This window comes from Chiloscyllium plagiosum, unplaced genomic scaffold, assembly GCF_037043375.1.
Source record: "Chiloscyllium plagiosum isolate Xiang-an unplaced genomic scaffold, Cpla_swu_hap1 HiC_scaffold_9, whole genome shotgun sequence".
Classification (NCBI taxonomy): domain Eukaryota; kingdom Metazoa; phylum Chordata; class Chondrichthyes; order Orectolobiformes; family Hemiscylliidae; genus Chiloscyllium; species Chiloscyllium plagiosum.
Window position 1 is genome coordinate 96,064,143 of NW_028270147.1, and position 15,227 is coordinate 96,079,369.

Sequence of the window (15,227 nt, forward strand, 5' to 3'; positions counted from 1 at the left end):
GACCATTTTGTTAAGCCAGTGACTGGGTGATTCCAGCCTCGGGCAACTGTCTGTGTGGAGTTTGCACATTCTCCCCCCGTGTCTGCGTGAGTTTCCTCCGGCTGCTCCGGTTTCCTCCCACATTCCAAAGATGTGCAGGTCAGGTGGATTGCCATGCTAAATTGCCCACAGAGACAAGAGGTTTGCAGGCTCGGTGGGTTAGCCATGGGAAACATGGGGGTGATAGGGTTGGTGTAGGTGGGGGGTGGGGCGGACTAGGTGGGTTGCTCTTTGGAGGATCAGTATGGATTCAATGGGCTGAATGGCCTGCTTCTTCACTGTAGGGTTTCTGTGAAACTTGATAACAAGCAATAGTCAGCAAAGTGACTGAATCCATTTTACATTCTCCTTTCCTTTTTTGACAAAGCTCTGCTATTTTGAGTGTGTACCTCTCTGTCCTCCATGGCTATGTCTTGTTGCCTCTCTATGGGTCTAATGTATGTTGCTCACTCTCTGCTTGTCCGATTCCCTCCCTCGATTTCTCCATGTCACCTCTCATTGCATTGCTGATCTGTCAGTATTTTTTCTTTTAATGTTAGGCTTTTTTTTATAAGTCTCTCAATTCCACAACAGTGAATTGCTCAATAAATACTTCTAAATTCATCTGTTCAAATATGTTATAACACACATCTGGGGCAGGAGGGATTTGAACTTATTGGCCCTGATCTAGGAACTCTACCACTGCATCACAACAGTCCTTATTTTTGTACAGTGATTCTCGTTCACCTGCACTTGCAGCAGAGATTGGTGGTACCTGTCAGAATGCAGAGCTCCATTGATTTGGCCACTCTTTATGTCCTGTGAAAATGAGGAACAAATTCCGCTTCTACCCCATGAGAAAGTCCCTCTGAAATACATTGCTGAGGGCCACGATATAACCTCCACAGCTAACACAAGGTCAATCTGCGTTTCCATCACTTAGTCATATTGTAAACTCACAAGGGAAGTCACAGTGCTGTGTACGTAGCTGAAGACAGAAACTCAGACAGTGTCAGCTGAGTCTATCTTAAAAACCTGCACGCCAAGGAGTAGCTCAGATGAACCCAAGTGGTGATATTCTGTTTATATTATTTAATGTTCCCTTCTTTCCTCATCGTAGCTCAGTCCTTCTTTTCACACTGATCCAGGGGATTATGGGTTCAAGTCCCATATCTGATACTTAAGCACAAAATCTAGGCTGAAACTTCAATGAAAAGCCAAGAGAGTGCAGCACTGACAGAGATGCTATTTTCTAACTGGATGTTAAAAGCCTTAAATCTGAGGATCTCACGGTTCATTTCTTTCTTATTCTAACTGATGACCGGGAAAAGCAGTGGATTGGAAACTCATGACGAATTTAAACACGTGAATGACAGCATCAATAACTTTCTTTTCCCAGAAACACTATGACATCAGATTGTAATTTTGACTCAATAGTGTTATGGGAGCCATAATTAAAGTCTGTCTTATACAGTGGAGCTATCATCCAAAGCACACACACACAGCAGCAATCAAAGCAATTGCAAAAGGATTTATGAGTATAGATCAAAGCCGTAAATCTCCTTCCATCATTCCAACAGGCAGAAATCTTTCATAAACATTGCAATGTTTTTGAAGTATCAAAGGATGACAAGTCAGAGAGAAAATGGGAAAGGTGGAGATTGAAAGAGACCGAGAGAAGGCAGGAAGGGAAAGAGAGAGTGTGGAAGACAGAGGCAGGGAGCGAAAGAGAAAGAGGGAGGGCAGAGAGGGAGACAGAGAGAGGCCGAATATGAGCAAGGGAGGCAGAGAGTGAAAGAGACAGAGAGTGAAAGAGAGGGCAAACAGTGAAAGAGAGAGGCAGATCGAGAGAAAGGCAGAGTGTGAGAGAGATAGAGAGTGAAACACAGAGACTGAAAGAGAGAGGGCCGAGATTAAAAGTGAGAGAGGCAGAGAGTGAGAGAGAGGCAGGGAATGAAAGACAGAAAGATACAGACAGAGGCAGAGAGTGTGTGTGTGTGTGAGAGAGAGAGAAAGAGAGAGAGAGACAGACAGACAGACTGGAAGGTTGGTAACCATAGGACCCAATTTAAGATAATTGGCAAAAAAAAAAGCCTGGAAGATCAGAGTTAATTTGGGGGTGAGGATTTTTGCGGAGAGAGCTGTTGTGAAACAAAACCAAAAATTGTTGGAGAAACTCAGTTCTGAAGGGTCACTGGACTCAAAACATTAACTTTGCTTTCTCTCCATTGAATTCGCCAGAGCTGCTGAGCTTTTTCATCAACTTCTGTTTTTGTGTCAGATCTTCAGCATCTGCATCTCTTTGTTTTATTTGATAGTTGTTGTAAACTGCCTGAAAGGGTACTGGAAGGAAGTCTAATTGCAACTTTAAAAAGTGAGTTGGATAAATATTTGCAGAGGGAAGACTATGGAGTCAGGACAAGGTTGATTGATTAGCTAACTCCTTCAAAGGGTTGGCAAGGTTCAAAAGCCTGAATGACTTCCTCTTGTGCTGTGTGATTTGATCATTTTCTGAAGTTGTTCAGGACGTGGTGTGCTCAGCAAAATGGCAGGTATTACCATTGGATGCCAACTCTTGATGGGGCACACCCTCATAGGCAGTGATAGCCCGACAGACAGACAGACTGACAGACACACACATATGCATACACACATACACACACACACACATATATACACACACACACACATCACTGTGTACCATGCTATTTTCTGAGATAGTGTGATGGAGAATCTTTTACATCGGGAGATGGGCAGACAGATCCTTGGAATAATGGCACCTCTGACAGTGCGGCAATGCCTTTGTATTGCACCAAAGTGTCATTCTGGCAGGAGTCAGTGTATCAAAGGGAATTAATGAAATGCTATATGTCTTAGGGCCTGCTGACTTTTGCATTTAATTGCTGCTGTTTACAGAAGTTTACAAGAAATCCTTGTAGGTTGTGAGTTAAATACATTCAAACTAATTGACTGTCTGTTTACAGTGCCTGTTTACCATCTGTATGGTACAAGGTAGGAACGTGATGGAATATGTGGACGTGTGCAGTGGATCAAGAGAGCACTTAAAATCACCTTTTCAAGGGCAATTAGGGTTGAGCAAGAAATGTTACCAGTAATGCTTACATTCCATGAATTAATCAAAAATGACACCGCATTGTCGCGTTGACAACCAGAGCCGAGATTTCTCTTTGACAGAGAGCTTTATCACCCAGTGAGCTGTTAGGGTCTGGAATGCAATGCCTGAGAGTGTGGTGCAGGCAGGTTTACAGGATGATTTCTGAAGGAAATTAGACTGTTATTTGAAAATGAACATTCAGGGTGGCAAAGAGGTGAGAGAAGGGAACCAAACAAAGTGCTCATTCGGACAGCTGGTTGAGAAACAGTTGGCTGAATGGTTCCCTCTTAATGGTCACAATTCTGTGATTCTGTGTGCAACTCATTGGGCTCAAGGAAACAAAAGATAAATTGAGAGGTTGGTGCCAGTGACTGGCTGGAAAGCCTTTACAGTTTGAATCAGGACAGCTGATTCATCCCAAAAGGGAAAGGTCTTTGCTCCCATGACATGTTCAAAGAGCATTCCTTTGCTGTTTGGCAAGTGGTTTCCAGCATGTGGTTATTTTTGCTGCCTTGAACATTTTGGACTGTGATCTGCACCCCCAAGCTGTCGAGATTTATAGCAGTATGACAGCAGCTCCTACAGTTCAAGATTGGACTTCTGAGGGGGAACTGGAGGAGTGCAATAACAGCAGCACCATCAGGACCAGCAGGAACACCAGCCGGAACTGCAGCAGCACAGGAACAGGGGATGAATACAGATCTCCAGGAAATGATATCATTAACATAGAGTTTACGGCAGAGTCAGCTCTCTGGGTGCAACTGAGCAACAGGAGGTCAGACATTTTTGGCAGGTCACAGAAGCAATTCAGAGGTAGTTGGGCCCATTGTGTCTACACCGATCCTTAAGTGGAGCATCATTACCTCATGCCAATCTCCTGCATTCTCCCCTGGACAATTGCACATTATTTTTATTCAAAGAAATTGCCCTCTGGAATGCTGCAATTGAATCTGCTTCCACCACATTTCCAGGCAGTGCATTCCATACACTAACTACGTCTAGTGAAGATGTGATCCTCACTTTACCTTTGCTTCTGTAAACTTTCAATATATCCCCCTCTTGTTCTTGTTACCTCTCCCTATCTAGTCTATCCAGCCCATTGATGATTTTGAAAATCTCCATCAAATCTTTCTTCTTCAATCTATCCTCATTGCTGAGGTATCCCTGGAAGTATTCCTGTAAAACTTTTCTGCACTCTCTCCAATGTGTTCACATCCTTCCTGCAATCTGATGCCCAGAATTATATACTGGTGCTGCTGATGCTATTGGTGCAGACCAATGCTGACATCTGCCGCCTTCTAGAATGAGAAGGGGGTTTAGATCAGAGTGGTGCTGGAAAAGCGCAGCAGGTCAGGCAGTACCCGAGGGGCAGGAAAATCGACGTTTCGGGCAAAAGCCCTTCATCAGGAATAGAGGAATGAAGGACTTTTGCCCGAAATGTCGATTTTCCCGCTCCTCCGATGCTGCCTGACCTGCTGTGCTTTTCCAGCACAACTCTGATCCAAACTCTGGTTTCCAGCATCTGCAGTCCTCACTTTTGCCTTCTAGAATGAGACCTCAATCCAAGGTTATGACAGCCTTGTATCCCTTCACCTCCTGCTTCGATCAGGGATCTGGAGTACTCCATTGCATCTCCCAGGTGACTGATCCATGTTTACAAGGAATGCTAATGATTTCCACTTTGCTACTGATGAGGCCAATCGGAATGAGAAGACACTGGGGCTTGTTCCATTGGTTGGATTTCAACAAGATCAGCAAGTGACAGTTTGTGGTCATGTAGCTATTCAGACATCCCCAGACAGATCGGAATTATTCGTCAGTTAAGAGAATTTGCTGTATGAACATTCAGTTGATTTCCAGCCACTAGAAGATATTTGCGGATGTCCATGAAAGATATCCAGGAAGCCGCCATAATTAGTTAAGCACACAAATTGAAGAAATGCAAATGTACTTGGCGTAAGAGTTGTCTTGCCATAGTCATGTGACTTCTACATCTGTGTGCAGCCATTATACACATGACTTTAAACATGCTATCAGAATTGGTGCTGCTTGAAATGTGTGGATGTTTAGAGATGCAAAAAGGTCCAACATAAAATCTATGGATTCTCAGAGCTCTGAGTGAACCAACCCCGAAGAAAAAGGCAAGAAAGTGAAAAGAAAGCAGCAATGTGGAAGTTTGAATTGCAACGTTACTCAGAATAGCAGCGCACTTTGCACTCCCTGCTGCTTGGATGTGAAAGGAGCCAGGAGGCAGAATTGAAATTTCTTTACAATCTCAGTCGAAGAAAACAATAAAATATCTGCATTGCACTGAGATACATACCAGGCCGAACAGGAACAATGTATTTATGAGGAGAAATATTTTCTGAAGAATAAATAATGGAAAGACCCAGGCCAGAGGACAGGACATTGCAGAAGACCTTCATTTATTTATTTATTCATTTTGTGGGCTGTAGGTGTCGCTGGCTGGGTCAGCATTTATCACCCACCCCTAGTTGCCCCTTGAGAAGGCGGTGGTGAGCTGCCTTATTGAACCGCTGCAGTCCACCTGCTGTGGGCTGACCCACAATGCCATTAGGGAGTGAATTCCAGGATTTTGACCCAAAATCATCACACGAAAGAAAGGAAAACATCTCTAAGGTGAAGTAAGTAGTGCTCTAACTGAAAGAAACTTAATTACTCTATATCCAGGGGCATGCTGTTCCATTACAGAAAGTCACTTGGTGAAAGACAGTGCTACAACCACTTTATTGTCTTACATTTATTTAAAGTGAAACATTAACCACTGTTGTATTTTGTTGTAATAGGTCAAAGGATATTTTATGGGCTGGAAGAAGGTTTGCAGTGGAGTTCCCCAGGGACTAGAATTGGGACCCTTATTTTTCTTAATGTATATTAATGATCTAGATCTTGGTGCACAGGGGATAATTTCCAAATTTGCAGATGATATCATATTTCTAATTTGTGAGGAGTACAGTGTGGAACTCCAAAAGGACATGGACAAGTTGGTGGAGTAGGAGGATAGGTGGCAGATGATGTTCAACGCAGGGAAGTGTGAGGTAATGCACTTTGGTCAGAAGAATATTGATAGACATTATAAACTAGAGGATGCAATTCTAAAGGGGGTGTGGGAGCAGAGGAACCAGGGTCTATTTATGCACAGGTCATCTTAAATAGTAGGACAGGTAATAAAGCATATGGTGTTCTTGGCTTTATTAATACAGACATAGGGTAAAAGAGCAGGGCGGTGATGCTGAACTTGTACTTGACACTTTGACCTCAGCTGGTGTACTTTATACTGTTGTGGGGTGCCACGTTATGGGAAAGATACCAATACACTGGAGGGAGTGCAGCAGGGATTTACTAGAATCTCATACCAGGTATGGGAGATTTCAGCTATGAGGCTTGATTGGAGAAGTTGAGAATGTTCTTCCCAGAGAGAAGGAGGCTGAGACAAGATCTGATTATGAGCAGACTGAACAAATTAGTTAGGGCGAAGCTGTTTCCGCTTGTAAAAGAAACAAGAGTAAGAGGGCAGAAATTTAGAGACTTTTTCACACAGTGAGTTGATAGGTTATGGAATGCACAGCCTGGAAATGTGGTGCAAGCAGGTTCAATTGAGGTATTCAAAAGGGCATTGGATGGCTATCTGGACAGAAATGGTATGTAGGGACATGAGGAGAAGGTAGGAGATTGGCACAGGCTCATCAAACTGGTGTAGGCACAATGGGCCAAGTAGTCTCCTCCTGTACTGTATTAAGTCTGTCTTATGGTTGGTATGAGGTATACCTTTAATTAACATGCTCATACTATCATCACTGTATAATAGCATGTGACCTCAATATATAAAGATCTCTTAATCCATTTTACTGAGATCACAAAGCATGACATGCCATTGAAGGCATACTTTTCTTTTGTTACCTATTAACTCAAAATAATGTGAAAGAAATGTCTATATATAATAGCAAATTGTAATAAGTATGTAAGCGCGTGTATAGCAATGCCTGTTTTGTTCTTTGCTATTCTGATATCCACACTTCGTTTTACATGTTACTAGGGACAACATAAGCATTGCTCCATCAGGTACAATTGTACACAAATTATTAAAAGGGAATGATATACTTCACAACTCAGGTCAACGACTTGAACTCCTTCCACGCGATCAGTCCAGTGGAATGTAACCCTCAAGTTTACGTTAGAGATGATCCAACTGGGAAAGTTGGCCCCATGATTTGTCCCTCAGGAATCTCCAGTAATTGACCAGCAATGAAACATTATGGAGCCCTGCCTTTTAAATTAAATTAAAACAGAAAATGCTGGAGGAATTCAAGATGTCTGATAGCATCTGCAAACAGAGAAACAAGACACTTTGAATTTGAAACTTTGACTGTTTCTCTCTCCATAGATGTTGCCAGATCTGACAAGTTTATTCAGCATATGTTGTATGTTGCTTTTACACTGACTTATACCTTGCGGGGACATCATCCTAACATTTAATAATTGGTTTTGCTGTTGCGAGGTTGACATGCTCGGTTCTTAATCACAGTAACCACTTGCCCTTAGTATCTCAGACGAGAATACAGACACAAAATAAAACAATAAACTGCAGATGTTGGAGGTCTGACACAAACTAAAACAAAGGACTGGAGAAACTCAACAGTCTGGCAGCGTCTGCAGAGAGAAAAACAGAGATTGTCAGAACTCATTGGTCACTGGACTTGAAACAATAACTCCTTCTTCTCTTTCCACAGATGCTGCAATAATACAGTGACAGCTGTAAGTGTTTCTTAATCTGATAATAAACAATTTCTCTATTGACTGAATGGCCTTCTTCTACACTATAACAATTCTGTGATTCTATCATGACATGCCTTTCCCAGTGAATTCTAGTAAGAATCCAGAAGGCTTCATGGCTGGAACACTTTGGATGAAACTGCATTTTCTTGCACAGAGACTGCAGTAATTCACCGTAAGCTTTAATTGAAAAACCAGTTTGAAAATGATCATTAACTGACTATTTATACAACCATCTGTTTCAGGATTGCTAACTAGCTTAATATTGTAATTTTATTGGTATATGTGGTTAATGAATAGTGTGAAATAGTTCATTTGACCATATTGGTTATTATGTTGAGTACACTGTAAAAATGGTCAGAACGAAACAACACAAAAAATGATTAGTTTCACATTGAGTTACTGCTAGATGGGAACTTTAGTGTGCACTTTTGCAGACTTAACCTTCAAAATATTTTATTTGTCTGTAAACCATTCTGGACTTTAGGTTGTTTCATCTTGGTGCTTAATTACACCACAGCAAAAGTATAATCTGGGTTTGGTTTGGGTACATAACCTGTTCAATTGACCAATCAAGCTTTGCAATTGCGCTGTCTCTTCTGCATGCATTTTGTTTTTGTACTGACCGAACATAATTAGCTGGAATGTTCTTTAAATAGGATTGTTGATTCAAAGTTGTTCCAAACCTACACTGCTTTGTATCTAAATCAACGCAGTTCAAACAATTACTTTCAATCTTAAATGCTTATTTTATTGATTATCCACGTGAAATTCCAGAGAAGCGTTCCATAAGAATCAGCAACATGCTATGACGAATGCTTACTTTTCCTTCATAATACCAATAAACATTGTGAAATATGTTTTTAGCTGAACATAATCTATTACGTACAACTGATTGAATAAAGAGTAGGAAGCCATTCAATCCTTCCAGCCTGCTCCGCTATTTTATAAGATCACGGTTGATATGGTTGCAGTCTCTCTCTCTCTACTTTCTCTTGACTCCTTTGTCGACTGTTGGCTTTAAAAGGGTCATGTTGCCACAGCTTTCTGGGAAGAGAATTCTTGACCATCAGAAAATAATTCTGATCTCGGTCTTGAACCAGAAGCCCTTCATTTGTAGAACGTTTTGATTGGTTTTAGCTTCTCTTAGGTTACGTATTAAATATTAGCTTGGATAGTGAGGTCACATATTGGAAATGAATAGAAGAAACCCCTCCCCCTCTCCACCAATTGGTGCATACCTCTATTTATTTGGCCCCTTTAGAATACATGTCACCCAAGTGCCTGTTCTGGTGTTTGAAAGTGATGGCTCTATCATAATCATGCACATTATCATTATCCTGTCCTTGATCTAATGTATACTATTCATCAAGAATCCCAGCACTGAACATATGGGCCCTTGTAACTGGTGCCTTGAATACTCCCAGCAACGCGGTCTGAGGTTTTGTAAATGAATCAGAGGAAGGAGTACCTCTTTAAGAATTCATTCATGGGATAGAGGCATCCCCCCACTTGAAAAGCCAGCATTTGTTGCCCATCCCCAGTTGCCCTTGAAAAAGGGGTGGTAAGCTGCCTTGTTGAACCTCTGGAGTTCATGTGGTGTAGGTACACCCAGTGTCGTTTGGAATGGAGGTCCAGGAGTTTGACCAGGAGTAATAATGAAAGTACAGCAACACAATTCTAAATCAGGATGGTGTGTAGCTTGGAGGGGAACCTTACAGGAGGTGAATTCCCTTGTATCTACTGTTCTTGCCCTTTTCGAAGGCAATGGCCACAGGTTTGGAAGGTGAGGTTGAATGAACCCTTGGTGATTTGCTACAGTGCATCTTGCAGATGATATACACTGCTCCCACAATGGAGCACAGGTAGAGGGACTGAATCTTTGAGGTGGTGGATGGAGCGTTAATCAAATATACGACTTTGTCTAGACAACTGAGTTCTTCAAGTGGTGTTAGAGGTGCAATCCTACAGACAAATGGTGAATATTCCACTGCACTCCTAACATGTGACTTGTAGATGGTGGGTTGGCTTTGGGGAACCAGGTAGTGAGATACCTGCTACTGAATTCCTAGCCTCTGAACTGCTTTTGGCTCTGCAACATTTATATATGGCTCGTCTAGTTCAACATCTGGTCAATGGAAACCCACAGATTATTGAAAGTGAGGGATTCAGCAATGGTGTGGTAATGCCATTGTATGTCAAAGGGAGATGCAAAATTCCCTCTTGCTGGAGATCATCATTGCCTGGTACTTGTGCAGCACGAATGTTACTTGCCACTTATCAGTCCAAGCCTGGATAGTGTCCAGGTCTTGCTGTATATGGACATGGGCTGCTTCAGTATCTGAGGAGCATAAATGGTGCTGGACATTGTGCAATCATCAGTGAACATCCCCACTTCTGACCTTATGATGGAGGGAAGGTCTTTGATGAAGAACTCCGTAGTTGTATCCTGGACTGAGATAAAAACAATGACTGCAGATGCTGGAAACCAGATTCTGGATCAGTGGTGCTGGAAGAGCACAGCAATTCAGGCAGCATCCGAGGACAGGCAAAATCGACGTTTCGGGCAAAAGCCCTTCATCAGGAATAAAGGCAGAGAGCTTGAAGCATGGAGAGATAAGCTAGAGGAGGGTGGGGGTGGGGAGAGAGTGGCATAGAGTACAATAGGTCAGTGGGGAAGGAGATGAAGGTGATAGGTCAGGGAGGAGAGGGTGGAGTGGATAGGTGGAAAAGGAGCTGGGCAGGTCGGACAAGTCAGGGGATCGAGTTTCTGGAGGTTAGAAGCTAGGATGAGGTGGGGGAAGGGGAAATGAGGAAACTGTTGAAATCCACATTGATGCCCTGGGGTTGAAGTGTTCCGAGGCGGAAGATGAGGTGTTCTTCCTCCAGGCGTCTGGTGGTGAGGGAGCGGCGGTGGAGGAGGCCCAGCACCTCCATATCCTCGGCAGATTGGGAGGGGGAGTTGAAATGTTGAGCCACTGGGCGATTTGGTTGATTGGTGCGGGTGTCTCGGAGATGTTCCCTAAAGCGCTCTGCTAGGAGGCGTCCAGTCTCCCCAATGTAGAGGAGACCGCATCGGGAGCAACGGATACAATAGATGATATTAGTGGATGTGCAGGTAAAACTTTGATGGATGTGGAAAGCTCCTTTGGGGCCTTGGATAGAGGTGAGGGAGGAGGTGTGGGCGCAGGTTTTACAGTTCCTGCGGTGGCAGGGGAAAATGCCAGGATGGGAGGGTGGGTCGTAGGGAGGCGTGGACCTGACCAGGTAGTCACGGAGGGAACGGTCTTTGCGGAAGGCGGAGAGGGGTGGGGAGGGAAATATATCCCTGGTGGTGGGGTCTGTTTGGAGGTGGCGGAAATGTCGGCGGATGATTTGGTTTATGCGAAGGTTGGTAGGGTGGAAGGTGAGCACCAGGGGCGTTCTGTCCTTGTTGCGGTTGGAGGGGTTGGGTCTGAGGTGCGGGATGTGGATGAGATGCGTTGGAGGGCATCTTTGACCACGTGGGAAGGGAAATTGCGGTCTCTAAAGAAGGAGGCCATCTGATGTGTTCTATGGTGGAACCGCTCCTCCTGGGAGCAGATACGGCGGAGGCGGAGGAATTGGGAATACGGGATGGCATTTTTGCAAGAGGTAGGGTGGGAAGAGGTGTAATCCAGGTAGCTGTGGGAGTCGGTGGGTTTGTAGAAGATGTCAGTGTCAAGTCGGTCGTCACTGATGGAGATGGAGAGGTCCAGGAAGGGGAGGGAGGTGTCAGAGATGGTCCAGGTAAATTTAAGGTCAGGGTGGAATGTGTTGGTGAAGTTGATGAATTGCTCAACCTCCTCGCGGGAGCACGAGGTGGCGCCAATGCAGTCATCAATGTAGCGGAGGAAGAGGTGGGGAGTGGTGCCGGTGTAATTGGACTGAGATGTCAGGCAAGTGTGACTGGACACAAATACTTCACTGGAGGCTTGCTAATGCTATTGCCTAGCATGGTGATGAAACATCTGAGAACAAACCCACCAGCTCAGCGAACAAACAGACAACCTGAAGAAGGGGTTAGTTTATAAGAATAGGTTGAGCAGGTTGGGTCAATGTCCACTGCTGTTTGATAGAATGAGAATTGATCTTACTGAAGCACTTAAAGATCCTGAGGAGACTTGACTGGAGGCTGAGAGGATGTTCCCACTTGTAAGGGGGTCTAGGGTGAGGACACACAGATGGATATGCTTTCTCTAAGAGGGCTTTTGGCATTCTCTTTCCCACTTGCAGTGGACGCTGAGTTACTGAATATATTCAGGGTTGTGTTGGACAAAGTTTTGCTTGATAAAGGAGACAAGGTCAGACAGGAAAGTGGAGTTTAGACCACGGTCATATCAGCCATGGTCTTATTAAATGGCAAAGTAGGCTAGAGAGACTGAATGAGGCCCTCCTCTTGTGTTCTTGCTTCGAGTAAAAACTCAGACCAGAAAAACATTTTACAATGCAAGTTGATCCAACTTGAAGTTCCCTCAAATGAAGGCTTGCAAAATGAGGAACACGTTCTTTCAGAAGTCAAGCTGAAATCCGTCACAGCACCTAAGGAAGGAACAAATAAAATTAGAGAATACATTAACACGGATAAACTATATTACCACAGTCCATTTGAAAAGAACATAATGGGAACTTTGTTGAAACATCCCCTCCCACAAATGATAATTTGTGGTGGAACAGCCATACAACGCCTGGGTCATGCCGATAAGAAGATTAACCAGGGAAATTAAAGCAATATCAGTTCACAATCAATGTTGTTAGACTTAAAGGCATAAAGATTGACTGTGAATCCCACGTACTGAATTGAATGTCAGAATTTCTTATACCGCAGGCATAGCCCATTTTTGTGATTTTTTTTCTCTTAATGTCAATGGGAAGATACAATGTACCACGAATAGTGTAACAGCAATTTTTCAGGAAGGTGCCCATTCTGAAGGAGGCCTTGCTTAGGTGTAGATTATATGGAAAATTGATTTGGTCAGATCAAGAATCAGTATTCACCACCAGTGAAACAATGTTGCCAGACTTTCAGCAAATTAATAATAGAAGGAACCAAAGTAGGCAACTGAACTCCTTCAGCCTGTCCCGTGATTCAATGACATCACATCCAACCTGTGACCTCTATTGTAATAACGTTACATTATAATAATATTGTAACTGATGAAGTAATTATTTGACATATCCACTATTTCCTTATTTTCCTTGTCAGTACTACCATCAATTTTCATTTTGCTCTTGATTGCCATATTTTTCTATTAGAGTTATTAAACATTTAACATTCTTTGCAAATTTATTTTTTGCACTCCCTTTTTGTAACTCTTACAATCTGTTTGTCACCATTCTTTTATATCTTTCCCATTTGTGATTCTCTGTCTATCTCAAGTTGGGGAAGAAAACAACAACATAGCAGTAATTGGGCATAGCATAGTTAAGGGAATAGATACTACTCACTTCAGCCAGGAGAGAGAGTCCCAAAGGTGGTGTTGCCTACTTGGTGCCAAGGTAGAGGACCTCTCTCCTGGGCTGAGAAGAAACTTGGAGAGGGAAGGAAAGGATCCAGTTCTCATGGTCCACATAAGCAGCAACGACATACAGAGGACAAGCAAAGAGGTTCTAGAACATAGAACATAGAAAAATACAGCGCAGTACAGGCCCTTTGGCCCTCGATGTTGCGCCGATCCAAGCCCACCTAACCTACACTAGCCCACTATCCTCCATATGCCTATCCAATGCCCGTTTAAATGCCCATAGGTTCTGCTGAGAAATTAACAGCTGCTAAGGTTTAAATTAAAAAGCAGCACGAGAAAGGTAATAATCTCTTGATTCCTACCTGAAATATGTGCAAATTGGGGAAATAAAGTTGAAGAGGTAAATGGGAGGGGGCTGAAAAGTTGGTCTGTGAGAAATGAATTCCAATTCATGGGGCATTGGCACCAGAACTAGGAAATAAGAGAGTTGTTCCATTTTGATGGACTTCATTTGAATCATGCTGGGATCCATGTCCAGGCATCATTATGGTTACAGGTCGGGCATAGACTAATTAGTTGTGGCAGGGCAGATTCTTGACATTGACAAAAATTTTCTTGATTGTCCTCAAATTTGTTCTTAAATGGCAACTTCAGAATCTTGACCATGAGTGCTGACTATCTTATAGAGTCATACAACAGAAAAGAGGACCTTCGGCCCATCAGATCTGTGCCAACCTATTAACACTAATCCCACTTGGCACATAAATTTGAATGTTACGACATTTCAATTGCTCATCTGCATGTGTTTTAAAGGTTGAGGTTTCCCACCTCTCTGCCAAGGCAGTGAGTTATCATGCATTTATATCTCATTAAAGCCTCAAATCATCACATTTACATCACACTTTCAATTCTCCACCTCCAGCACAATAACAAGTAGAACAAATTGCCAATGTGTAAAGTACATTGGATAACAGATGGTACATTTTAACACATCCTCTGTGCAATGTGTTAAGCCCCTGTGTTGTCCACACTAAAGTGCAATTCCTTGGCAGTAGTCCTTAATTTCATGACTCAAAAAGCCATGACATCGGAGATTATTTGCAGTTCAGGAGTAAGTTGCTTGTGAGAGATGAACAATGTTTGGTGATTGCAACTTGTTTCAGCCTTGGATGTCTAAATAGGCTGCTCAACTCTCTGATAGGTGTGACTTAACCAGGTCCAAAAACAAATATTACACCACAGCTGGGTTCTGTTGGAGGTCAGCAGGAGGAAGAATGACCCTCTCAACAGCATCTCCAGATCCCTATCCTAGAAGCAGGGAGCTAGCTTGCCTTTTCCCTGTGATACTTTGAAACTTCAGAGTTTAGCATCGCAACTTGAGAGGCAGTTTCTGGCTTGCAGCATCTGAACTGGTGTGCAACTGGGCTTTGCACCAGAGATGTGCAAGTTGAAACATCCCCGGAGCGCCGAGCATTTCTGCCTCTCTGGACACACAATTCCCTGAGAAAGGCATCCAGCAGTTTGGTTGCATAATTAACAAAGGGAGAAGCAGGAAAACTGCATGAGAGTTAGCCACAACGGTTTGAATCCATCAACCTGCCATCACAAATGGGAAATTTCAGTCCTACATTAAACTTGATTATACCTTGCATGATATTAGGTAACTATTTAGGCACAGTAGGGCTGTTCACTAAATCTGACTTAATTATTACTACAACAGCCCTCTTATTTGTTTTGGGAGTTAATGGTTTGGGTTCAGTGACCTTGAAGTTCTGAAGAAGGGTCACTTTCTCTCCACAGACGTTGCACGATTTGCT

General features: G+C 43.1%; 1 protein-coding gene across 2 annotated transcripts in view; it reads right to left on the reverse strand.

Moving 5' to 3' along the window:
- Positions 1–8,658: 8,658 nt before the first annotated feature.
- LOC122554628 (interferon-activable protein 204-like) overlaps positions 8,659–15,227 on the reverse strand; it is a 50,323-nt gene continuing 43,754 nt past the window's right edge. Inside the window, exons 6-7 of one of the 2 annotated variants that reach the window (XM_087990927.1) lie at positions 13,394–13,555; positions 8,659–12,487 (exon numbers count right to left, since the gene is read on the reverse strand). In XM_087990927.1, the coding sequence (XP_087847053.1) occupies positions 13,430–13,555 (126 nt within the window). In that variant the 3' untranslated portion in view covers positions 8,659–12,487; positions 13,394–13,429. The remainder of the gene's footprint in view (positions 12,488–13,393; positions 13,556–15,227) is intronic. The other variant, XM_043699950.2, reaches the window with a different exon arrangement.